This window comes from Pantherophis guttatus, chromosome 1, assembly GCF_059756535.1.
Source record: "Pantherophis guttatus breed Tessera chromosome 1, ASM5975653v1, whole genome shotgun sequence".
NCBI lineage: Eukaryota > Metazoa > Chordata > Lepidosauria > Squamata > Colubridae > Pantherophis > Pantherophis guttatus.
The window spans coordinates 193157517-193184921 of record NC_142063.1 but is presented as its reverse complement, the minus strand read 5'-3'; the positions used below and the strand labels follow the sequence as shown (position 1 = coordinate 193184921).

General features: G+C 37.6%; 1 protein-coding gene across 1 annotated transcript in view; it reads left to right on the top strand.

Moving 5' to 3' along the window:
* SPRED2 (sprouty related EVH1 domain containing 2) overlaps positions 1 to 27405 on the top strand; it is an 89851-nt gene that overhangs the window by 40624 nt on the left and 21822 nt on the right. The window contains exon 2 of the mRNA XM_034432436.3: positions 24463 to 24640. Coding sequence (XP_034288327.1) covers positions 24463 to 24640 — 178 coding nt within the window. The remainder of the gene's footprint in view (positions 1 to 24462; positions 24641 to 27405) is intronic.

Below are 27405 nucleotides of genomic sequence, written 5' to 3'. Positions count from 1 at the left end.
CTCTGAACTCAGCATAACTATGCCCTTGAAGATGTTATTATGTGTTATTCTGAACAGTCGACTGAGTTACCTCTTGCTGCAGGTCAGTGGTGGGTTGCTCCCGGTTCTGTCCGGTTCTTGTGAACCAGTAGTAAAAGCAGCAGGAGGCTCCTCCCACCCACCCGGGCGTCATAATGAACGATCTGTGCATGAGCAGAAGTGTGCACGAGTGAAGCGAGCGCATGTGCACATTCCCGTTGTGAACCAGTAGTAAAGGTAAGTAGAACCCACCCCTGCTGCAGGTTCATGCAACTTTGGAGCCCAACAGTCTTCAATTGAAGGGGTCGGAGAGTAGCATGGTTGGCAGGAAGTCCAGATAAAGTGGAAAGGGACATGGTCTTTGTTAGGAAGCTTTTTTATTCCATGATCTTACTTGCAGATGAAAGAAAAGCTAATGAATATCAGCAGATTTATAATCGATAGTGTCTGCAGGGTTGTAATGCTCCATTTATCATGTGGCTCGGTTAACTCAATAGCTCCTATATAATTTTTTCTGATATCCTGAAATATGTACAGTGAATGCAGAATTGATCAAATGAAGTGATTGGAATGCTGACTTTAAAAAGAGAGTATCATTTGGAATAGCAATGAGTTCCACTAAATAGCACTTTCTGTTGAAGAATACCTATCAATCGATTTGGTACTGTTGGGTGGGTGTGCTGTACAATCAGATTGGTCAGTCCAGTTGTGTACTTGACAAAGGAGTTCCATTGTACATAGGGACAGCAAGTACTCTTCCCAACTAAATAGCAAGAATAAGGATGCAGATACTTGACCAAAGTGCTCTATAAAATCAAGCTTCTGGCAGGAACAAACTTGAGGTTGAGATGCCCTAAAACAACTTTCAACAAATCAGATGCGTATTAAGGAAAGGTATTGTTCAGATCCTGCTGACCCTGAAATTGAGCAGCTTGATGTAAAGCTCTTCATTTATCTCTCCTTATAAGATCCTTTATAGAACCAGAGACAAATTCTTTGTGTGTCCAATCACACTTGGCCAATGAAAAATTCTATTCTATTATAATAATTGGTGTACCTTGGTTTGGTTTGTCTCTTTCTCAACATTTAGCTCTTTTTCTTATTAGCTTGGTTGGAATGAGCAGATATAAGCAGAGTTTTAGGAAAATGGTATGGGAGGAAGAGGAGTTGCAAATTTTGGATTTGATTTTTCTCAGTTTTAACTTTTGTACAGGATGTAGTAGATTTCCACATGCACACTATAATGGGGGTGGGGGCTGCTTGAATTGATCTGACTGGATAGTATAAATAAATATTATGAATAAAAATTTATCATTCTCACCATAGAAAGTATCTCCTCTCTCTGATATCCACAGACTTCTGCTGTCTGGGAGTCTAGATCAAATCAGTGAAGGCTGACAGCTTGAACCATTCTGGGAAAGGTTTGGCCAAGCCAGCAGTGGTGAATAGCGAGTGCCATGTCAACCTTCAAGTGAAGCAGTCAGATCCAGAAAGAATGGAGTACACTTGACACAAAGCCAAAGCCAGATCACATTCCAAATTAGCAAAATTGTACCCTTCAGGAGAAAAAATTGAAAACTAGGCTGATTTCAAGTCTGAATGAATTCAACTCCACGGTGACGCAGTGGTTAGAGTGCAGTACTGCAGGCTACTTCAGCTGACTGCTAGTTGCAGTTCGGCAATTCAAATCTCACCGGCTCAAGGTTGACTCAGCCTTCCATCCTTCCGAGGTGGGTAAAAGGAGGACCCAGATTGTTGGGGGTAATATGCTGACTCTGTAAACCGCTTAGGGCTATAAAAGCAATGTGAAGCAGTATATAAGACTAAGTGCTATTGCTATTGCTAATCATTGAAATCATTCAGTGGAAGAAAATTTCTTTTAGTTAAATAATTAAGAATGAACAGTTCGCTCCTTGACCTTTGGTTAGCATATTTGTAGCTTGTTTAAATCTCAGTGTGATTTTTGACAGAATCGGCTATAAAAAAAAAAGATGTCTGAAAGAATAAAATGACAATATTGTATCTTCAGTTGTACATGTACAGATGGATGCCATAAACTTGTGGGATTACTGCACATTTTGACTGCATTGTGACTTGAAAAACCACTCTCAGGCTAAGTAAGCAATTGCTAGTTCTAACAGAACTTTTTGGAGCAAGCTACAGTGGTGTGATTCCCATAAACCATAGTTTACAGAATGATTAATACCTGATCACTATGGAATAAGCTAACTGCAAATTCTGAAATACCCTGTTTCTTTCTAGGTTGGATGGGGGGAATTAGCCTAAATTCTTGCTTAATAATTTTACCCTTTTAGTTTTGATTTCAACTATACCTCCTCTCCATCTTGGGAAGATAAACATCCATGTTTACCATTTTTAAGCTTTTAGGAAAGGATGGAAGGATGTTTTTAATAAACTTTTGGACATTTTTCCATTTATGGTAACCTGAATGAAACTGAAATCCTTGAAACACCTTGCTCATTTTTGTCAATAGGTGCTCTTTGAATCTGCTTCAAAAGTAGCTCAGCATTTCTACTTTTTCATCTTTGAGAACTCCAAGTGAATTAAAAGCAATTAGAGCTTCACAGCCAGCTATATTTAAAAATAGTACCCGTTTGATGCATCCTTTTCATTAGCATCCTATACATTTGCAAACGACAGCTTGGATCTCTTCCAGACATCATCCTCTGTGTTATTTTGATAACTTACTTGTGACTAAAGCTTTTAAAATATTCGCATTATATAAATAAACACTGTTCTCTTTCTCTCCCATATCATGGTGCTCTCTCTCGTCCTTTGGTCTGACTCATTTGTTCTGTTTCTTCGACACCTTCCATCTTTCACCAGCAGCCTCTGCTACAGAGCTTTATGCTCTGGCAGCTGTGCAGTTAATGCTGGATTAATCAGAGTTAGACTGCACACAAGGCTCTATTTACATAAGCACGCAGCACTAACTATTTTGTTTCAGATGTCTGTCTATTCAGATTTTCCCTATGATTTCCCCCAGATCTACGGTAGACAGTGCAGAATCCAGGTGTTGAATTCTCATGCTCTTTCTTAGAAAATCCCGTGTGGTCAAACCTTTTGCGTATCACGCCTGTCTGCTCCACTCAGAACCATGATTCCCATTTTTTAAAAAAACTGTTTTCCATTATGAGACAACTTGAACTTAGTTCTGCTAACTCTTGTTCTTGATAGTTACAGCAGACAGTTGTTGAGCTGTCACGCATCATAGAAAGCTACTGTTTCTGATTGTTCCGACTTCTGGTGAACCAGCAAGCAAAAGATAATGATGGGTTGTTCCTACAGTGCTCTCTTCCTTTTGGAGCAGGACATTGTAGTTTGGAGAAATTACATGAGACTTCACAAGTGTCGTTTTTCTAAGGCAAGTGCAGGAAGATGCTTCTACAGAAGTTATTAAAAGGCTATATTCCATTTTTTCCCATGGTTGCCCTTACTGATCTATTGTTAAACTTTTATTTCCAGATTGACTTATAAACTAGAAGTAAGCCTGATTTAAGAGTGAAATATGTGTTTGGGGTGGATGGAATATTGGCAAGGCATGCTGGCAAATACCCAAAGAGTTGCATGCACTCCTTCACTGACCACAGACTACTTTTCAGTGCAGATGCTTTCTACTTCTTTCATTTTCATGGCACATATACCGTATTTTTCGGACTATAAGACACACTTTTTTGTCTCCCCAAAGGGGGCGAAAATGTCTGTGCATCTTATAGCCTGAATATTGCCACAGCCCCGCCCACCGGCCAGCCACTTTTTGGCCTCCACACGCCCTGTGGAGCCTTTTTCAGTCCTTTTTTGGGACCATTTTTGAGGCTTTTTTGGGTCTGTTTTTGAAGCTTTTTTGGGCCCATTCAGGGGCTTTTTCAGCCTGTTTTCAGGGTTTTTTTGGGCCTGTTTTTGAGGCTTTTTTCAGACCGTTTTTTTTCTGAAAAAATGGGCTGAAAAAAGCCTCGAAAACAGGCTGAAAGAAGCCTCAAAAACAGACCATAAAAAGCCCCCAAACTGGGTGAAAAAAGCCTTGAAAACAAGGCGAAAAAAGCCCCAAAAATGAGCTGCAAAAAGACTTGGGAAAGGCCCCAAAAAAGGGAGGCCAAAAACTTTTTTCGTTTGTGTTCCTCTTCTAAATTTAGGTGCATCTTACAGTCAACTGCGTCTAATAGTCCAAAAAATACAGTAGATTTGGGCATTTGCTAGTGTGTCTCAATTGATTGAGACACATCAGATTGAGACAGAGAGCCCATGGACCACATGAGGACCCTATCACTTTGAGATCACATCAGAATTTGACAGCAAAAGCATCACACTTCAGTAAAACAGTTTCAGGTTTGCCTTTTGGGCTTGGAGGGATGGGGTGGGTGTGATGGTAGCTTGCCTTCCAGAGGCCTCCTGCTCCCATTCCTACCCTCAAGCCCACCCGACAGAAGCTATAAAGGGGCCAAAGATTTCACACACATCCTTTAAGGGCCTCATAGCTGGAAGGTGTTTTGCAGACCCAAAATTTCAGATGGGAATGACTGTTGGGACTTCCCCTGCTGTAGTCCACACAGAACCTCTTAATTGTGTAATAAAAATACTGCAATGCATGTTGTACATATGTGATGTTCATTGGAAAATCAAATTTAATTGGCTTAGCCAAGGAGCAAAGTTGTAGCTGCCAAATGTGCCCAGGCCTGACTTCATGGGTCAGATGTTGTGCAGTTTTAGTTCTATATTGAAGAAGTATCTGAAGGCAAAGGCAAACTAACATCTTGCAAATCTGTATTGTGCTAATAAAATGCAAATGCTGCAGCTGTTCTTCATTTTCTTCCTGTTAGAGAGGCGTGTGTGTTTTGGTTTACATTTGTAGTTTCTTCCGCAACAAATCCAGGGTATGAGCAGCATTGTTTAACCAAAATCTGAGGTGCCAAAGAGTGAAGAAGTACCTTTGGTCAGTTTTTGTTATTCACTGTGAGAATCAGGACAGTGAAATATGAAGAACTATGCCACTGCTGAATAAAATGCAGAATAGTCCTCTGATGACTCATCTAGTATGGCGCAGTATATTTGTCAGGAGACTGAATCATGCCTGGGGAAGCCACTTTTCTGCTAACCAGCTGCTACTCAAGTCAGCGAGGCAATTCATTTTAGCATATGGTTTATTGTAGCAATAATGGGAAAACGGTGCACACTGGGGTATAAAATGTAGAGGAAATGGCATCTGGTGGCAGGTATGTGCCTTCCCCTTTTAGAGACTGTACGTGTGTGTGCTCATATATCTTGGGTTTGTTTCTCTGCCTCATTCTAGTTTCCATTTAAAAGAATCTATGAATGCTGCAGAGATCTGTGGTGGAAGAGAAGATGCATTTTAATTTTAGGTGAAGATGTTTCATTAAAAAGAATTAACTTGTGTTTGCATGAATCGTTCTCACTGACTTGTGGTGTGGGTGGAGAGCAATGAATATTCTCGGTTCCAGAACAGAGTAAAGGAAAAAGAGGAGAATTGGGCTTTAGCAATGCACATGTGCCATTTTAGAAGTTAAGTTTGTAATCCACTTAAGTTTGCAGGTGATTAACCATCTTTAAATCATGAATTTTTCTTCAGTTATTTAACTGTGAGCCAGATTGAAATACCTAGAATTAAGTGTATGGTGTAATAACAGATTCCCTTTACCTAGGGAAAGTTTCATTAAAAAAAAAAGGTTGCACATGGTCAAATGCAAATGGCTTCAATTTCACATTTCATTTCTTTGTGTTATATTCATTTACATAGAGAATATGTAAATGTAGCATTAAAATAAAAAAATGGAGCAGACAGACTGAAGTACAGGTGAAAGTACATTTATAGAATTGTGTTAACCGATTTGTATTTAGCTAATAGCTCAGCATTTGAGTTGTTGAGTCGGTGAGCAAACTGTATTAATAATGGTGCCGTATAAAAAGGTTAACACATAGTTCCATGCCAGAAATATTGGCTTCAAACAGATCAAAATAGAAGAAGCTCACTTGAAATGACTTTTCCACTGTTGCACTGTTTTCATCCTCTTTTATTTCATTTTAATAGATTTTTCTTCACCTGATTGGAATATTGCTAACAGGTGAAAAAGAATTTTCCTGACAATCTTATTGAATTACCTAATCTCTTGGTACCCTATTTGTGCAACTGTACAGTTTTTGAAAGAAAAGGGGAAAAAAGAAAAGAAAAGAAAAAAGGCAGTGTTATGACTTATCTATCAACTAATTTTCCAGGCTTTTTTTCAAGGGCAGGTTCCAAGGAAGACAAAGCTAGGTACAGAAATGAATAATGTATTTGTGTAAATAGTTTGATATGAGGATTTTTAAAATAAAGATGAACAAACAAGTGCCCTTGCCTGAGGAAAGTTCAAGAAGAAAAATTGAGGATACCTGGAATATAACTCTAGCCTAAACCACCATGGTCAATTGCTTGAGTGGATAGGATTGGGCAGAAAACATCTGAAGGGTACCATCCTGGTTAAAGCTGAGCAAGAGACTTTGCAAATCTTAGCTAGTTTCTTATCCAAACCTATTATTCACTATAAGACAATTCCTTTTCTTAGGATCAGGCAGAATAGTTGATAAAGTGCGCACAAATTTCTAAGCTCTCCAATGTTCTTCAGTGGGCATTAAAAAATACCAGGGAGTGATGAAAAAGCAAGAAAGTTCTTTTTTTAAAAAAATAAAAAATAACCCAGGTGTTTCAGCCCTGAGATCTGTAGTTCAAAGTCTCAAGTATGTTGTAGACTGAAGGCAGGTGCTGTCAGTATCAGGTTACACCTAATATTTAAAGAAAAGAATAGTAGTTCTCTTATGCATACCCGTGCATGCATGCATATATGTCACCCACACAAAATGGGCCCTTCATCTGTCTGCCTGTGGTAGATGAAGCAGGAAGGCTTCTGATCTGACTGTGAAAATGGCAGTGTCTGTTTTGTACAAGTCCCCAGTTTTTTGTATTGGGTGTTATTCAGAGAATAATTCAGTAGGAACAGTACTTTTCCATTCATCTAATAAAAAACCTGCTTTTTGCTTTTATTCCTGACCATATCAAGAAAAAATAAATACAAGCATAACATTTTCTGGTTTTTATTCCCTTGTCTTCAGTCTTTCCTACCTTATGCCTATTTTTTAAAATAAGCATTTAAGTTATGAGTTAATGTGCAGATGTTAATTTATTATTGACTTTGGAAACAACTGAGTATCTAGTTTCATAATTCAGAAATTTCATGCACAAGGCTGTATAGTTATCACATTGCTGTTTTCTTTCCTTCCTTATAGCAGAAGTGTTATATGCGCAACCCTTGGGGCCATCCAAGGCTGCCTGCACCATCACATTCTGCACCAATTGCAGCTTCTGGATATTCTTCAAGGGTAATCCCTTGTAGAGCATGTTGCAATAGTCCATATGGGGGATGATCAGCATTTAAATGGCTGAAAGAAGGGCTTCTTGAGGATACCTGGAATGGTATAATTGGCACAAGATGTAGTTGAGCAAAGAGCTTCCTAGCCACAACTGCAACCTGCTCTTTGAGCAGGAGTTGTGACTTCAGGAAGACACCCAGATAATCTAATCCAATTAATTCAATCTTAGGGTACACAAACAGGAGCACAAAATTCAGATCATGGGAAGGAAATGTTTCACTCAGCCTTAAATCAGATCCTGCTTGGAGTATGATAACCGATTCTGGACATTCCAGTTCAAAAGAGACAATGATACATTGAAATTAGTTTAGAGGCTATCAAGATGGTAAGGCATATAGAAGTCAGCCCTATGAGGAATTGGTTAAAGGTTATGTTAATCTATCAAATAGATGCCTGAAGGGAGATATGATAGCAGCAATATCTATTACCATATCTGAAGGGATATTACACTGAAAAGGAAGTGGACTTGGTTTGTTTGTTTTTAAATGTCTCAGCGGGCAGGATCAAAACCAATGAGTTAAAACTGCAAGGAAAGAGGGTCAGACTAGATATCAGTAGGAACTTTTTGATTATATAGCTGTCAGTCAGTGGCTGTCACATAAACTAATGACTTCTAATTTGTTGGAGGCATTCAAAAAGGCTGTATAGTCATCTGTAGGAGATACCGGTATTCTAGTGGATTCTGCATTGAGGAGAGTTGACCAGATGACCTCTAAGGTATCTTCCAAGCTTCTACTTTTTCTATCTCCTGCAGGAATAGTTGCTGTTCAAACTATGAGCATATAAATGCCAATGAAAAAAAAATTGTGAAACGTTTTGATTTGCCAATACTGTATCTCTATAAGGAGAAAACGCTGTTATCAAGGAGAATTACTAGAAGGAAGAAGGTGTGTGTTTGGCAAGTTTTTTCAAGTCAACTTGAATCCTCATAATTAAGACAAACTGGCTTCAGCCTTCTCCACTTAATTACTTGAAGCTACCCTGTATTTTGACTGTCAAACATTTCGTTTCTAGCTTGTCCCCACCCTTGGGTGGGGCCCAAGCTTGGTTATAACTTATATTTAAAAATAATGCCTACTAAAGTTGGACTGACACACCAAGCCATTGCCAACAAAAGCCATCTAAATAAGGCTAAACAATCCAGTATGATTGTTGAGGTATATCTGTAGGCAGGGAGGCTATGAAGACTTGGGAATCCTTGCCTCTTCTCCGTTTTGTCCCTCATAGTCTGTAGATTTATAGATGCCAAGTCAAAATTTTGAAAGATTGCAAATAAGTTCTCTGTGAGTTCAGGCTTTTTCAGATCTGCATAGGTTAAAACCACATCCTTGCTGTATTTGGCTGATCTTGGGAAAAGAGTCAGGTTATCCCTACTTACACCTCAGAGAGACTTCCTGGGATTTTGAGAACTGTTTTGGGAGAATCTTCATCTTTATTGTTAGAGGATCAAATAGCTGAAATAAAATGCCAAGTGTGAAAGACCTAGAGCAGGGCTGTCAAACTCTCAGGCCGGATGTGTCATGCGCTAGCCACGCCCACACCTGGTTAGCGAAGGGGAAGTCACGATACGTTACGTGACGCCGCCATGATGACGCGAGTTTGACACCCCTGACCTAGAGGATCATCCCAAGGAGGTTCCATTGTATTGGACAGCAGTTATCTTATATGCTTTTGTCTGCCAGGAATGTAGTGTTGAAGAAACATTTGACTAGTGCTGTACAATTTCACACAGCAGAAATTTCTGATTTCTAAGAAGCTCTGTTACCTATAGACAAATGTAATAGAATTCTGTCATGATAGCTTGACCAAAACAGAAATTTAAGAACAGATAAGAACTAGTTTCTTACAAAATTGCACTTACTATGTTCCTATTCCCACCAATAGAAAATAGAAATAGAAAATATCTTATTTTTAGCTATTTTCTAGAAACATTAATAGAAAAATGATGTGAAATGATATATTGACAAGATTGAGGGTGTGATATTAAATATATTGTGTATGCTTTAGGGCTGATGTGAGAAGACTAGTTTGCCTTCTCATAAATGAGGGAGGCTAGCTGACCATGCTTTAACATGAGAACATGTTAAAGAAGAACTGACAAGCTCTCCACATGTTACCTGCTGTGACTGAAGTGTTTTTGCGTTATCTGACATGAGGCTAATAATGAACTCATTTCCTAGAAAGCCTGACTAATGGCTTTAAGCAACCATTAGAGAATGGTCTCTTTTTAAAAGTACATCCCCAGGAAGTTTTCCAGGCTGTCTCTCTTGGCTTAACATATCAGTAACATATCATTTAAGAAGGGGATTCTTGAACTATGACATAGTTTGAGCAAGAAGCAACTTTAGCAGGTTGCTTTATGGCAACACTTGGGTTATTACCCTGTTTCCCCAAAAATAAGACATCCCCTGATAATAAGCCCAATCGGGCTTTTGAGCGCATGCGCTAAAATAAGCCTCCCCCTGAAAATAAGCCCTCCCCAAAAATATTTAAAAACAGAGCTGGAAATCAGGTAAAACACCAAGAGGAGCCCCATCTTGTTCCACATGCCCCAAAATAATAAGACCTAACCGAAAATAAGGCCAAGCGCTCATTTCAAGGTTCAAAAAAATATAAGACGGTCTTATTTTCGAGGAAACATGTTAGCTGAAATTTTCAAATCAACTCTCTAGAATGTGAGAAACCCTGTTGGCTTAGGGTGATGAGAATCAGAATCCAGAATCTGAAGAATGTTAGTCTCCAGATTGCCACTATAGCAAGTAGACTTGAATCCTGTTTGCTTATAAAAGCAAATTAACCACTTCTCTCCCCACTATGATCAATTAGTGCAGTTATACGTTGGCAACATATATTATACATAGCAGCAGTAGACCATTGCGCTCACCTGACTCCTTATCCCAATTGTCATTTTAAAAATATTTATTTAATTAAAAATGAAATTAAACAGGTGGCAGGAATGCTGCAAAGCAAAACATTGTCCCTTAACATACTTACTGGCAGAAATACCTTTGGCCCTTCAGACTCCTACTGGGATGACAGTATCGTCAATCCACCTTCTGTAAATAGTTTTGAAACTTCCTGTGGTGTCCATTTCACAGAGGCAAATCTTACATGGCAGCCATTTCAGCAAACATTTCTCCTGGTACAAACCCTTATAGTTAATCGGTGGTTCTAAAGAGTAGATAGCATGGATAAAAGTACAATTGTTTTATAATGTAAAGTTTATTCACATTGAGCAAGAATCTAATTTTTCAGTTGCCCAGGTTGGTGTATTTCAGAGTCGCACCTACAGGACTTTCCCACACAGTATTATTTTCCTGCTAGGAGCAATGAAGTTGGTCTCTCTCATGCTACAATTTTTGTAGAATTGTTTGGGTTTCTGTTTTTTAAATAAGCCTGGCAGTCATTAAGATTCAATACAAATTCATCTGGGGTTTAGAGTAAAAGCCCTTGGCGACCACTAGCATTTCTAAATTTCTGATAGAATTTGACAAAGAAAAGATAGAAAAAATAGCTTAGAATTATAGCTAGTAAAACAACACAGTATACTAAAATGTTATCTAGTTTGCAAATTTACTACTGTAATTCTGGGAGTATCATAAATATTAATATAGCCAAAAATATAACACCAGTAGCCTGAGGTGATTCATTTCACAATATTACCTACTTAATCTGTGTAATGTGTTAACATATTAATTTTTGAAATAAAGTTATGCCCGTAAGTGAAAATAGAATTGTTAAAAATGCTTGACAGTATTTCAAGAAAGGATCAGTCTTTTTCCCCACCCCAAAAACTCTAAAGCTTTAAAAATATATATACACCTTCCAGTTATCCAATTAAATGCCCTCTTCAGACATAATTGGATCAATCTGTTTTGCTCCTTTTGACGAACACATCATGTGAATGCAGACGCAGAATGTGAAGCTGAATGGAATTAGCACAGATTCTGAATGGAGTTTCAGCCATTAATTTGCTTCATTATTGAATTCCACCCTTCCCCTTTGTCTGCCCCTGATTTAACAACGCCTGCCTTTGACCTCTGACACTATAATGTTCTTTTGCTGAATGGGTGCTTCAGAGCCAGATGATTATTTCATTGTAAATTGTGGAGTCATTAAGAGCACTCCATTCTTAAAGTGCATTGCTGTGCCAAAGAGATTTGATGCTTTTGTAGGGGAATAAGGATGCTTGGGCATTGCAAGTTCAGATTGGTCACAATGCATGATATAAGATTATGTGGATTCAGAAATGTGTAAATCCATATGCCAGCACATTTGGATAATATCATATCATATCAGGGTATATTAAAAAGTCAGTATGACAGAAATTTAGCTTCGAAATTCAAAGGAAATTTTAAAATGTTGTACTTCTATTTTTTCACATGAAAAATGCATCTACGTTCACAAGCTAAACTGTCTAAATGAAAAAGTAACTATCCACTTTGTGAATCTTAATACTATTTTGCCAGTGAAGACAGATTTCATCTCTTTATATTGTGAATCCACATTCTCTTATATCATCCATTGTGACCAAACTGAGCTTGCAAATCCCAAGCATCTCCCCACCCCCACCCCCAGAATATAGGAGAGACAGCAATTTGTTTAAAGAAAGGGCCACCTATCTCAAACAATTTTAAGTAAGAATGGTATCCATGCATATCATTTAATATGCAACAAGATAAATAAAAGCACTTCGAGTATAGTTTCTTAAATTTATGCCAATAGGCACTATAAATTGGTTGAAGGGAGGGAGAAACCAGAAATTAAAAATTAAAATCTATAATATTTTAGAGTGGGTCTTTTTTAACATTTATAGATTATTACTACAGATTTTAGCATTAAGCTAAAACATTTAACATTTTAATATAATAAAAATTGCTTGCTATGGCTTATCTTGTATTAATGTTAGGTTTAATATGAATTGTATCACTTCAGTACTTCTCTATCCATTTATTGATACTATCTCTTTAAAAAAAGAAAATATGAAAAAAAAGAAAGAAAAGAAACACCTGTCTAGAGAGAACCAGACTGCGTAATTCCAAGTTTCTTGCCTTGGTTACCAAACTTTGAGTCAAGCAGAAGAAATAAAAAGAGTCAAGCTGACTTAGACTAACACCTATCTCATTCAGCATCCCATAGTAATCAACCAGATGCCCATCACAAGTTAAAAAATAGGATATGAATAGCAGTCTCTTGCTCATTTTCTCTAGCATTGCAATTGAGACATATATTATTCCTGAGTCTAAACTTCTAAAGCCAGCACAATTAATAAATTATTGTTAGTCTTTCCTATTCATATTCAGGAAGGTGGTGAGGTAAATCTAGCGATATATTTCTCTGGAAAAAATTCCAAAAGATATCTCCCATACCCATCCACTTGTTAAAAGCCCATTTCAAGGTCATAACGGTCATACAATATAATATAATATAATATCCCTGCTAATGAGTTTTAACTTATGTTTATTCATAAACATATTGGCAATTCACTATTTCTGTTCTTGTTGAACCTTAATGTTTAGCTTAGAATTCTAAGGAGCTGACTTGGTACTATAATTTTGATCAAAGACATTGGAAGGAGAATAATCACCCTGATGTCTAGGTTACCCATTTATTCCCCCTTCCTGAATGCTGTGGACTAAGGCCTCAAAAAGATGTCTGACTTAGAAGTGCAGGAAACTTCCCCAGAGATACCAGAAAGTCCCTTAAATAATCACTTCATTGAAATTGGTTGCATGTTCTCATAGAAACTACAGGTAGTCTGAAGATCCATTTAGTCTTACTTATCAAGCATCTCTTCTGATAGTCATCATTACATTTGCTGATTGCAGATTCCATACCTAGTGCACTTTCCCTTATCTCTAACTGGACAATATCCCTGAATTGCGATATTATATCATTGGGGTAAGATTTGTCTGTCTTTCTGACAGATCATTTCACTTGCTCGTTGCTTTTCCAGTTTTTGGAGATCCAGGACTTCCAGCTTGTGAGCCCTTCAAGATACTGCAGAAACCAAAGCCAAGAGTACTAATACTACCTTTATTCTAAGGCAGGGGTGCTTAGAGCTGGCCCATGGGGCCAGCCTGGAAACAGCAAAGGACTGGCCCGTGGTGGTTCTGCCAGCGAAAACAGAGCTCGGGGGGGCGAGAATGAGGGAGAGTCTTGGGGAAGTCCTGTCTTAACACTTGGCCACCACAGGTGCCCCCGACATGAGTGACATTGAGCTGGCCACGCCTACCATGGCCATGTCCCCCCTGGCCTTCCAAGGTCAAACACAACCCTAATGCGGCCCTCAATGAAATTGAGTTTGACACCCCTGTTCTAAAGTTACGGTAACAGAATATTGCAAGTCTGACCAAAGAACAGGAGAGAATCAATGCCTTAAATGCTTTTTCCACCCCATTCCTGCTATGGACTCCATTTCCTCTTATCAGATCATTGTATAGGCTGCATCTCTTTCTGAAGGTTGTTCTCTCAGCCCATTATACAGCTCTCACATCTCCTCAGTTAAAGGTGATAGATCTGCCTTGGGCTTCATTGCATATTTTTCCCTTGTCACATCCTTACGTATATTAATATTTCTTTAATTAGAATATTAGGATTTTTAAAATATGTATAGTTGGACTGTGCTTTTTTTAGACAATTGCTGACAATCAGAAAGCAGCTTTAACTTGTCAAGATTTCAACTATACTGAATGGATTGCCCTTATTCTGACATAAATTTAATAATCTAGTCAGAGTGTGATCAACAATAGCAATAGCACTTAGACTTATATACTGCTTTACAGTGCTTTACAGCCCTCTCTAAGCAGTTTACAGAGTCAGCATATTGCCCCCAGCAATCTGGGTTGTCATTTTACCCACCTCGGAAGGATGGAAGGCTGAGTCAACATTGAGCCTGGTGAGATTTGAACTGCCAAATTGCAGGCAGTCAGCAGTCAGCAGAAGTAGCCTGCAGTACTGCATTCTAACCACTGCGCCACCAAAGGGAAGAGCAGCTATTTCTCAGGTTTTTATAAGCAATGCAACTTTTTCAGTATCATTTGATTATTATGTCTAGGGTCCCAACTATGAAGTTCTTAAAAAAAGGATAATGTAATATGACAAAGAATTTTTTTTTTTACAAATACACAAGATGTGCATAAAATGGTGCCCTAGAGTCTTGAATAGGAATATTCTTTGAGGTTTTCAAAATGCACAGCTGAATAAATTGATTGCTTCAGATATCCTCAGTGCTATTTCATGCTAATAGTATATCAGGATATTTGTGATTTTTTGAAGAAATTACGAACCTTTGATTTTCTTTAAATATTATAATTATACTTAAGGAATACACAAGTCTTAACTATAAAAACTGTGCACCTGCTCTGCCTCCCATAAGTTTCCAACTAGCCTGGCAACATTTATACCAGCTAAGATTGTGGAAAATGGGGGGGGGGGGAAATCACACCTAGAAGATATTAAGTTATAAGCAACTGCAATTCTTTAGCCATAATGATAAACCATGGTTCATTTATCTTCTTCCTTTGTCTTCACCTGTAGATCAGGTCAGGATACTACCATTACTATGAATGGGTCTCTTCAATGGAGATGGAGAAGATATGATCCTCCTTATCTTACTATCCCATGATATCAACTTCCTGCAAGTTGCAGCTCAGCAGATATTTTTTTCCATTTGCTCTTTAAGACATCCACATCTGTTGAGGATGGATGGATGGATCTATATTAGGTAGAGAAATTACAAGCTATGGTTGAAGATAGTGTTGACTATTATCACATCCATTGTGTTGTTGTCAACGTCCGAGAGTTGGAGTTGCCACAAACCACAGAGGGGGAGGAGACGCACAGTTGGGTGTCAGGTACTGGGTGCTGTAATGAACTCACGCTGGTGGAGGGCCAGGAAGAGAGAGGCATGAGAGGACATTTTCTTTTCAGTCACTTGGAATGGAATGGAATGGAATGGAATGGAATGGAATGGAATGGAATTCTTTATTGGCCAAGTGTGATTGGACACACAAGGAATTTGTCTTGGTGCATATGCTCTCGGTGTACATAAAAGAAAAGATACATTCGTCAAGAATCATAAGAATCATAAGGTACCACACTTAACGATAGTCATAGGGAAATAGTCAATATAAATCATAAGGATACCCAGCAACAAGGTTATAATCATACAATCCACAGTCATAAGTGGGAGGAGATGGGTGATAGGAACCATGAGAAGATTAATAGTAATGCAGACTTAGTAACTAGTTTGACAGTGTTGACAGACTTATTTGTTTAGCAGAGTGATGGCGTTCAGGGAAAAACTTGTTCTTGTGTCTAGTTGTTCTGGTGTGCAGTGTTCTATAGCGTTGTTTTGAGGGTAGGAGTTGAAACAGTTTGAAACAGCCTAAAACTATTTAAAATTAATAATTTTTCATCACCACCACCCTTTGAAATAAATAAGCCCTTTGGTCTGACAGCCGTATTCATAATACAAGCTAAACTTAAAGAAAGGAAGAAAAGAAACAAGAGGAGGAAAAAGTGCAAGGAAAAAGAAAGAGAAAAGAATATAATAAAGAAAGAGAAAACCCACTGAACTAGGTGGGTTTATTTTAAAGTAAGAGTGCATGGGAATCTCTGCAAGTCTAAATGGACTCTGACCTGTCATAAACTGAACAATGTACCTATGTCTAAAACTTTGGGCTAGCACATTCTCAAAGCCCCACAGCTGCAATATCCTGTGAATACTGCTGATTATTGTATATCTCATTTAATGTATGAGAAATACTTTTAAGCAATTGAGCAGTGCTATATAAGTACCATTAATAATGTTAGTGCTCATCAAGACATAGTTCATTCATGTCAGCAAGGAAGCATAATTGTTTTGAAAGCATATTTAATCTACATTGTCGTTTTCAATCTCTCTAAACAGATTAGGTTCACAGTCAACAACTGTGTACCTAGAGTATTTAGGTACTCTAAATTAAAAAAGGATGTTTTATGTCAGTCAAGCTCAATTTCATTGAGGGCTGCATCAGGGTTTTGTTTAACCTTGGGGGGCCAGGGTGGGCGTGGCCAGTTCAACGTCACTTGTGTCAGGGGTGCCTATGGTGGTCTGAGTGCTCTGCCAGCCAAAATGGGCTCCTGAGCTCTGTTTTCAGCTGCGACAGCATCCTGAAACTCTCTGCCAGCGAAAACTGAGCTCGGGTGGGCTGCACACGACCCTTGCGAGCTCCATTTTCACTGGCAGAGGCACTGCGGGCCAGTCCTTTGCTGTTTCCATGTGGGCTGGATCTGGCCCCCGGGCCTTGAGTTTGACAACCCTGTTTTATATGGTCGCATTTGTACTTCTTGGCAAAGGCTGTATTTACCAAGTAGCATCTAAAAAGAGACTTAAAGCCAATATGCCCAAAATACCCTGCGTTAAGAGAAATGTAGTTTTATTTTGAATCAATGTGAATAATACAGAAATATTTCTTTAATTGTTTCTCAAAAGGATATCCATTGGAAACTGAATCTTAGTTTGGAACTCTAAAAATGCTACCAATAACCGTCATTAAGAGAGAATACCATTTAAATCTTGAAAATACCTCCATTTTCTTCAGCCTAACGGTCTTCAAGTTGTGTTAGATTTCAGCTTACTATGGCTTGAGGGAGGTATCAGAACAGGACTAAGTTGGAGCACCAAGTTGAAAATGCTAAATGCCTTCTAGAAACATCGAATGTAGCATAAATCAATGTTTTTATTATAAAATGGATATATTGTTTTGCATGCAATACCTGGTATAGGAAGACATTTATCTCTTAGAAAACTAATATTCAAACTGAAGACAAATGGATTTCTTTCCATATCTTTGTTACAGGGTATGTAGCCTATGTAGAGTGATATATCATTCTTAATGAAGATACAAACATAGGGTCTCACAATGCTGGGGGTGGGATTGGAGTTAGCAACATGTTTGTATAGCCTCAGGAGAAAAGTAGAAAGTAGTCAGCAAACCAAAATAAAAACAGGAAATAAGAAAAAAATAAAAGAAATAGCAATAGCACTTAGACTTACTGCTGCCTGCCAGTTGCTTGCAATTTGGCTGTTCGAATCTCACCAGGTTCAAGGTTGACTCAGCCTTCCATCCTTCCGAGGTGGGTAAAATGAGGACCCAGATTGTTGGGGACAGTAGGCTGACTCTGTAAACCGGTTAGAGAGGGCTGTAAAGCACTGTAAAGCGGTATATAACTCTAAGTGCTATTGCTATATGTACTGTAAAAGCATACATATAAGTACCCCATTCCCACAGCATTCACATTGTTTTTGTTTTTCATGCCATACCCAGCATCCATACATTTCCATGTAAGCAAACAAGTGGAAGTACTCTTTCTATGCATCTATTTTGCTCCATTTGGCAAACATTCTTTCCTTGCAGCTGACTGCATACTACCCACAGTTTTATAATCAGCATTTCTGTCTTATTTTTTATTTTTTCCACTTTTTTCCTATTCTTTATAAACATTCTTCCATCATCCAAATTCATTCTCAGTCTTTTTTTTTTTCATTAGTTACAGGTACACATGAATAGAGATACAAATGGCACTGACCCAGGGTAGATTTGATTTAAATCAAGTCGATTTAAATCATAATTTAAATCACTAGTAAAAAGGCTTGATTTAAATCAATTCAATTTAAATAATAATTTTTAAAGAGCAACTGTCATCTCTGTCCCGCAGCAGCTTCTCCTCTGACATGCTGTTGACTTACTGACAGTCCCAATATTGCAGAATATACAGCCTCATGTCAGGGCTGTGGAGTCGGGAGATAAATGTTCCGACTCCGACTCCTTAGTTTTTTTTGTACTTCCGACTCTGACTCCAGGTACCCAAAATTTCCTCCGACTCCTCGACTCCGACTCCGATTCCGACTCCACAGCACTGCTCATGCTACATAACTGAGCTCCATTTCATGCTGAATAAACTAAATTATTAGTGTACCTTAAATAGAAAACTATTTTTAGATAGATTTTTACTCCAAAAGCATTTTATTAAAATAAATTTAATAAAAATCAAAATTAAATCCAGTTTAAATAAAAAAAATTAAATTTAGATTTAAATTTTAAAAATTTGGGTTTTTTTATTTTTAAAAAAAAATCATCAATTTTTATCCACCCTGTGTGACTGACCTCAGTCCTATTTAGTCAGATAACCTCTGATGCAGATATTACGTTCGATGTTGAAAATCATATGTTAGAACCATTTACTGTATTTTCTGTTCACTTGATAAGCAATTATCTAGTATTTATTAAAGTTTTTGGATTCTTTGGATTCTTTTCATAAATACTATACTGAAGGCTTGGTATGGAAGTCCATTCTATATAATATGGATATATAGCATATAATATAGCATCCAGCTATACCCCAAGTGATAAAGAAAACAATAGTTCCATTTAAAAAAAATATGTGGGAGATCTTATTTGGTCCTTTCATTCTGGTTGACCTAGGGATATCTCTTTGCCCTTAAATAAAATGATGGCTCTTGCTGTGGACAAAAAACAGATTATTAAAAGAGTGATAGAAGGGGCTAGGTACTGTATTTACCAATTAGCTTATTAGTTTGGAGCAGAGTGGATAAAAATCAATGATTTTTTTAAAAAAATCAAAAAATCGGATTTTTTTGATTTAAATCGGATTTTTTTAAATAAAATGCTTTTTGAGAAAAATATATTACCATCCAAAGGTTATTCCATCATGAAATAAAGATTAGTTTTTTAATTATGTAGAATAAGGCTGTATATGTTTAATTTTTTTGGTAAATAAATTCCATTAATCCATTCACAATGTCATGCTCTTCCAGAGGTTTTTGTAAGATTATTGGGCAGTTTCTCTGCCTACAAGATATTATCACAGATGCTTGGTTTACTTTTGCAGTTCTCAAAACTGAATTTGACTCAGCAGAGATCACATGCCTCTTCTTCACAGCAAAAATGTTATAACATGAACAAAGTTGAGAAAAAGACCTTAATCCTATTGTTCTACAAACCTATGAATACAGAATCAACCCTTTCAGTGCTAAGTTTCAAGAAGTTCAGTGAATAGAATAGAAACAATATTTTTCTGATTGTTTGGAGTGGAATAGATCTGCACAAGAAGAAAGTGAAACTAAGTGTGAGGAGGAAGGGGCAAGCAGACAAGCAGTACAAAATGAAAGTGAAACTTTCTGAGCACAATACTGCACAGCCACAGACAGACAAGTCTTTGGATCTTTTTGTGTGTATGACCTGAGGTTTATCACATTCTTTCCTTGGAGGAAAAAAACCTATAATGGCAGCAGGCCGTAAAAGAGACCCAGTTTGGCAATATTTTAATGAAGTTCCTTTACCTATCGGTAAGGCAGGCATGCGTGCAAACTGCAAACATTGCAAAAAAGAAATGCAAGGCCTGGTGGCCCGAATGAGGCAACATCATGAGAAGTGCTGTGATGAAGATGACCAAAGAAACACATTTGAACAGGCAGGTTCTTCAGGTTGGTAAACATTTTTATTGAATCATATTTCTAAAGACTGCCTTGAACTGTCATGTTTGAGCAAAGTTATATTTCTTATTATTACTGCATGTTACTGTCATTTGGTACAGTTATGAAGAAAAGCAAATATTCCTTTTGGGGCAGTGCTGTGTGCAATAAGCAGAAATTGTATAAACAATAAAATAACAGCATTGACTTTTTTGTTTAGGGGAATTCATGGATTCTGGAAACTATCCACCTTCAAGATCACCATCCTCCTGTTCTACAGTTTCAGAGTTATCCATCCAGGATAGTGCTTCATTAGCATCATCATCATCATCAGACACCCACAGCCACATATCACTATCACCTAAAAGGAAAAAAAAACCCTTCCCTCCTGGAACCACCATAGATAAGTTTGTGATAAAAACTAGCAGATTAGAAAAAGAGTTAATTGATGAAAAAATTGCCCAGTTTGTTTATGCAACGAACTCTTCTTTCCGTCTGACTGAGAACCCACATTTCATTAATATGGTTCAGTCACTGAGACTAGGATACAGTCTACCCAGCAGAGCAGATGTTGCAGGGAAACTGCTGGATAAAGTGTATGACAGAGAAATGGAGCAATGTGCAATAGCTCTGGAGGGTAGAATTGTTAACCTAAGTATTGATGGGTGGAGTAATGTCCACAATGATCCTATTGTATATGCTTGTATAACAACAGAAGAAGGGAAAGTCTTCCTTGCACAAACAATTGATACGTCAGGAAATGCACACACAGCAGAATACTTACAAGAAGTGGCAGTAAAAGCTATAATAACATGTGAACAAAAATTCAACTGTCTAGTATGCAGTTTGGTCACAGACAATGCTGTGAAGATGAGAAGAAATTTAGAAGAGCAGGAAGAGAATACAAAGCTAATAACATATGATTGCAGTGCTCATTTGCTGCACCTCTTAGCCAAAGACTTAAGTGTTCCAGAAATAAAGACTAAAGTTGTTGAAATTGCTAAATATTTCCATAATAATCATTTTACTGCAGCAGCTCTGAAAAGGATGGGTGGAACCAAGCTAACGCTCCCACAAGATGTTAGATGGAACTCTGTGGTGGACTGTTTTGAGCAGTATATCAAGAACTGGCCTATTCTGATGACAGTTTGTGAAGAAAATCGAGATAAAATAGATGGCACTGTCACGGCCAAAATCCTCAACATTGGGCTTAAGAGAAATGTTGAACATATGCTGAGCATCCTGAAACCCATCTCTGAAGCTTTAAACAAAATACAGAAAAATAGCTGTTTTATTGCTGATGCTGTTGAAATCTGGATGGAACTGAGTGAACACTTAAAAACAGAACTACACATGGACAGAATTAAATTACAAGCATTAAAAAAACGAATGGGACAAGTACTGTCTCCAGCTCATTTTTTGGCAAATATTGTCAATATCCAGTATCAGGGTCAAAACTTAAGTGCTGAGGAAGAGGAGTTGGCTATGACATGGGTATCCAGCAATCATCCATCTGTAATGCCAACTATAATAAACTTCAAAGCTAAGGGAACCATTCAAGAAATATATGTTTGCTGAAGATATTTTAAAGAAAGTCACACCAGTGAACTGGTGGAAGTCACTTAAGCACTTGGATTTAGAGACTGTTCAAGTAATGATTTCACTTTTAACAGCAGTAGCTTCTTCTGCAGGCATTGAAAGAATATTCTCTTCCTTTGGACTCATTCATTCTAAATTGAGAAATCGTTTGGGACCCGATAAAGTAGGAAAGCTTGTTTTTCTTTTCCAGATTATGAACAAAGAAGAAGATGAAGATGACGAGTGAGCTACAGAGGACAGTATTTAAGTTTTTCATGTGTAGGCTGGGCTGACAGTCTAAGTTTCTTAAAATATATATATATTGTTTAGCCAAATTAGTTAACAAACATGGATGTTTGTTTAAGCAAATAACATATGCTGTAATGTTATTGTTTCAGTTGAATAAATCTATTTAAATTGTTATTATTAAGGTAATGATTATTTTTCTCCTTCCTAAGTACAACAGAAAAGTTGTCCAAATATGAATAATTAACCTATTAAACTGGGGATAAAAAAACTAATATGAAAAGTTGTTATTCTAAAAATCTTCATCTACTTGCATATTAAAGTTCTACCAGCAAGAATTAGTCTTTATGTAGAAAACTATGATTTAAATCAAGCCTTACTCACTAGTGATTTAAATCGTGATTTAAATCAGTTTGATTTAAATCAAATCCACCCTGGTTTGGAGATATGCATTTCCCTAAAGCTTCCACCATCACAGGCATCAATTGAATTAGAGGAGCCAATTAATATAAGATGTACAGATGAAACACTGCCCTCAAAATAGCATGAGTTTAGAACTTCCGGGACAGGAAATTGCTTATGGGAGTTATTTATAGTCCTTGGATATTATTATGTGGGAAGTAAATATCTTAAAAGGTTGGTAGGGTTTATTTTTTCAGTAGAGTACTGGTCTGGCGTTCTTATTACTGGGCAGACATACCCTGAATGGGTGGATGGACGGACAGACAGAGTAATAAGAACTACTGATTTATTTCCACTTGCTTTTGTTCACCAAGCCTGTGGTAGAAAACCAATGAGTGTGTATGTGTGTGAGAGAGTGAGTGAGAGAGAGAATGAGAATGAGAATGAGAATACATATACAAAGAGAGAGAGAGATTATTTAATTTCTCATGATATATTGCATTTCAAAATTTCTTTGTAGAGAGTTTTAAGAACATAGTTCAGGTAGTCCTTGACTTACGACCACAATTGAGCCCAAAATTTCTGTTGCTAAGTGAAACATTTGTTACGTGAGTTTGCCCCATTTTATGACTTTTCTTTCCAGACTTATTGAGTGAATCACTGTAGTTGTTAAATTAGTCAAACTGTTGTTAAGTGAATCTGGCTTCCCCACTGACTTTGCTTGACAGAAGTTCGCAAAAGGGGGTCACATGACCTTAGGACTGGTCTCATAAATATGACTCAATTGCCAAGTGTCTGAATTTTGACCATGTGACCATGGAGATGCTACTACAGTCATAAGTGTGAAAACTGGTCATAAGTCACTTTTTTCAGTGTCATTGTAACTTTGAACGGTCACTAAACAAATTGTTGTAAGTCGAGGATTAGCTGTAGTTGAAATCACATTGTATCATACAAATCTCCACAAAGTACAAAGTGTTTCTATTACTGATCGAAAGCCCAGATTGAAAGCTGCGTCTGTGAAATTCAAGTTGCATTTATTCTAATGCAATCTTTCATTAAGGATTTGATAATGAGTTTATGTGAATATCTTGTTGGATATTTTCTTTCTGTAAGGAAAATAGTTTATATTCTTTTACATAAAATAATCGGAAAGAGCAAGAGAAAGAGAGATGGCGCTTCTTTAGATAAGCTACATGAGGACCCAGATTGTTGGGGGCAATATGCTATTTAGTATACTGTCTTTGGTGTAAGCCGCCCAGAGTCCTCTGAGAGTGGGCGGCATAGAAATATGAAAAATAAATAAATAAATAAATAAATAAATAAATAAATGATTCGATCTTTTAAGAAATGAGAATGGAGAATAGCCAGCACTTCATTCCGGCTGGAATATTTGTAGCGTAACAAAAGATTCCTCTGGGTAAGATTGTGATAAGTTGTGTGGGATTCAGAACCTGGCAAAACAGGAGGAAATAAAAGCAAAATTAAAGGATCCTTCTCTTTTCTCTGTCCTAGGGTTTCTAGAATAATAGCAATAGCACTTAGACTTATATACCACTTTACAGTGCTTTACAGCCCTCTCTAAGCAGTTTACAGAGTCAGCATATTGCCCCCAGCAATCTGGGTTGTCATTTTACCCACCTCGGAAGGATGGAAGGATGAGTAATGCTGTTTTATTGTACTTGGACACCTTACCCTTCAATTTACCCTTCTATCCTACCATTCCTCTCCCTCATCTCCAATAACCATATATTTTCAGCTCTGACCTTCCTGTTTCAAGTACCAATAGCTCCATGCAGCCAGAGTTACATGGCAGCTTTGTCTAATGCATTTCTTCTAATGTCAGCTTTTATCGGCAAGAGCCCATAAGGCCAGATTGAATCTTTTTGTTTCAAGATGAAACATAAACATTGATCTCACTCCATAGATCGTTAACTATTCAACCTCCCCCATCCCTATTTTTAAAAATCATCTGTGTCACTTAGTGTGTGGAATTAAATTTGAGTTCCTTTGGTGCCGATTGTAGGTTGCTCACATGCAGAGTGAGATCTACCTTCTCAATACATATGAAGATTTTCCTTGAGGCAGTTTTAGGTCTTTGGCTGGATTGATCATGAATGACACCTGGAATCTTTCTGTGGTATCACTTTTTAGCTGTGATGGCAGATCACATTTTTAATTGAGGTCTACAACCCCAGAAGACTACTGATTTTTTCTGCAGCTTTAGATAATTAGATGCTGAAATCTGTGAAATGTACTCTGTGATTTATTCGCCTCCTGTTTTTTGTCTGTTGCAGTGACAGCTATATTGTGCGAGTCAAAGCTGTGGTTATGACCCGAGATGACTCCAGTGGAGGATGGCTGCCCCAAGAAGGAGGTGGCCTTAGTAGGGTTGGTGTCTGCAAGATCCAGTGCACAGAGGCCAATGGAAGGAATGGATTTCTCATCCATGGAGAAAGGCAAAAAGACAAACTGGTAAATTAAATTGATTTGGTATTTATTTACTTTGACCCATTTTCTTCCAAAATGCCCCCCACCCCCATCTTCCTTAACATTTCCTAAGCTCATGTGTGACACATCTACAAAGCTTCTCTTAGTGCAAATGGATGTTATCTATTGTTTTCACAAAGAGCAAGGTGCATATTAATGTTTAAACTCCTTAAACATTTAAAGAGAATCAGAATGGAAAACAACACATTTTACCCCCCAAATTTGCTAAACAGATTAGAAATATTTTTTTAAACAACTAACAAAGCCAGCCACGTTGTATGAGGTAATTCAAGCTTTAGAAATGGGACTGAATTATTCATACCATTTCATTTGAGATAAGAGCCTGGAAGAGCAAAAATGCCAGGATGATTTAAACTTAGTTCTTTACCGTGATTGTGACTTGCTGTGACCACAGCTTCCTGCTTCTTTGTGGGACAAATAACTCTCAAATTTTGGGACTTCTTTTCTTGACCACTTTTAATCAGAAGGTGTCTCTGTCTACAAATTTATTCTAGTCTAATCCAAAAATGGAGTAACAAACTAAAGAGATAACAGATACATGTTTTGTTCCACATTTAGGTCTTGGACATAACAAATGAGGCCTGCAATAAAATATTGCAGGGTGAAGTCTTCAGAGTCCTAGTTAACCGTGCCTTTCTCAGCAATATTCCATTCCAATGGTAGTCAAATGTCATACTAGCCAGGAAGTACAAGAAAGGGGAAACAGTATTTCTAAAGCAAAAAGAATTGACAAAGAACAAAACAAATTAGTTGTGGGTTGAATTACTGTTGGTAAAAGGAGAGTATGAACTAGAAGCAGTTTATGTATTTTAGATATTTTAAATAAGGTAAGTTAATGCTGTTTAGCAGACAATCGCATTTATGAAGAAAATCATTCCATCCCTTCGTTTTCATTTTCTGTGGCTACTGAATATTTTCACTCCTACTTGGGTTGCTTTGGGCTTTACCCTCCTCATTAAATCTTTCTGCCTCTTCCCCTTCTTTTAAAGAAGTTTGTTTCCTCAAATCAAGCTAGCTTTCTGGATGGCCTCTCAAAAATGAAGTGGTCCCATTAGATGTGGGGCCTGCTTGAGGTTCTAGGTGACTTTAAGCATGCTTTTGCCTTTACTCTGCACCCCAAATTCCTCAGGTTTGTCACTGAAAGTTTGGGCAGGACTTTTTGCAACATGTGTGAGTATATATATGCACATCCTGTCAACAGGAAGAAGGGTGCATATTAACCAAGTTGCTTACCATTTCTCCAGGGAGTTCTGAATTGCATTTGCCCATTATGATTGGTGCAATCATATTGAATAAGAAGTGATGGCTCAGCAATTAAAACCCTGAACTTGTCAGTTGAAAAGCTGACAGCCCAGGTTCAAGACCCAAGTGTTGCATGATGGGGTGAGCTCCCATTACTAGCTCCAGCTTCTGCCAACCTAACAGTTCAGAAGCATGCAAATGCAAGCTGGTAAATAGGTACCGCTTTGGTGGGAAAGGTCACTGTGTTTCATATTTTCATGCTGGCCACATGATGATGGAAACATCTCTCAGGCAAAGCATGCTCCCTTGGCTGGATAGAGGAAACCTTTAAACCCTTATAATGAATAACTTAATTTACAACTCAATCATAAATGAATAACTTAAAGTAACTTACAGGGTTATTATGTTCAGTACCAGTTATAATTCAGGTCTCACTATCCAAGTTTTAACCAGTAACGCAATACTTAGCTGTTAACTGTTTCATGTTGAATAGGGAAAATAGCAAAATTGTTGGTGGGTAGTTCCCACAACCCCAAAAATCATAACATTGTGGAAACTGTTAAAAATGTGGCTGTTCTACAGTGAGTGGATAAACCACTGATAAATGAAGGTACTGTTAAAATAAATACGGAATGAGATGATGAATCAGTTATTATGGTTTGGTGATACAGATGTTTTTGAATTAGCTGGGCTTTACTGATTCAGTGATACTGGTTTGGAGATGCTCTTAGGGTCAAAGCACTATAATAAATTAAACTCTAGTATCTTCTAATTAGCATGCCCGTTGGCCTTCTACCAGTGTATTATGATAGCTGTAGTCCAATATGTCCAGAGGATACTAAATTAGACAAAGCTATAACAGGAAGAGAAAAAGAATAATGATTACATGGTTGGTTATGAGATGTGAGTGGTCAATGTGGTACTAATTGCCCAAAAGAAAAGAATATTTGTAACTCAGGGTTGAACTGTGGAATCCTTGGTATTCTCTGAGCTTAGTTGTTTGCTTGCAGATACATCATCAGTCCTAGTGAGTGTGGGGCTTGCTCTCTGTTTATATACAGTAGGTTGCACTGCCAGTGTTAGTGGGAATATCGTTTTCTCCTTGGTAGTTCCTTGATTAGGGTATTGTTTTCTGCTTGATTGTTTGTCTTGTGTTAATCCCTGCTTATCTGGGTATAAACTGCTGGAGAAGATGTGTTCTAGTTTTTTGTTTCTTTTTTAGCTTTTTTTATTGTCTCTTTTGAACTATACGTAAATGTGATTTATCTCTACGTGTCTAAGTGCCAGGCTTCCAGGAATTCCCTAGCATTTTGGGATTTGGCTTGGTCTAAAATAATTTCCCAGTTGAAACTGTGGTTGAGTCCGGCCATGTGTTGTGAGTTTAAGCAGTTTTCATTATAAAATGGGTAATGAAGAGCAGCAATGACTCCATGGTACCAACTATATAGCAGTATAGATTGGATTTCATTTTGCATGAAAAGGGGTAA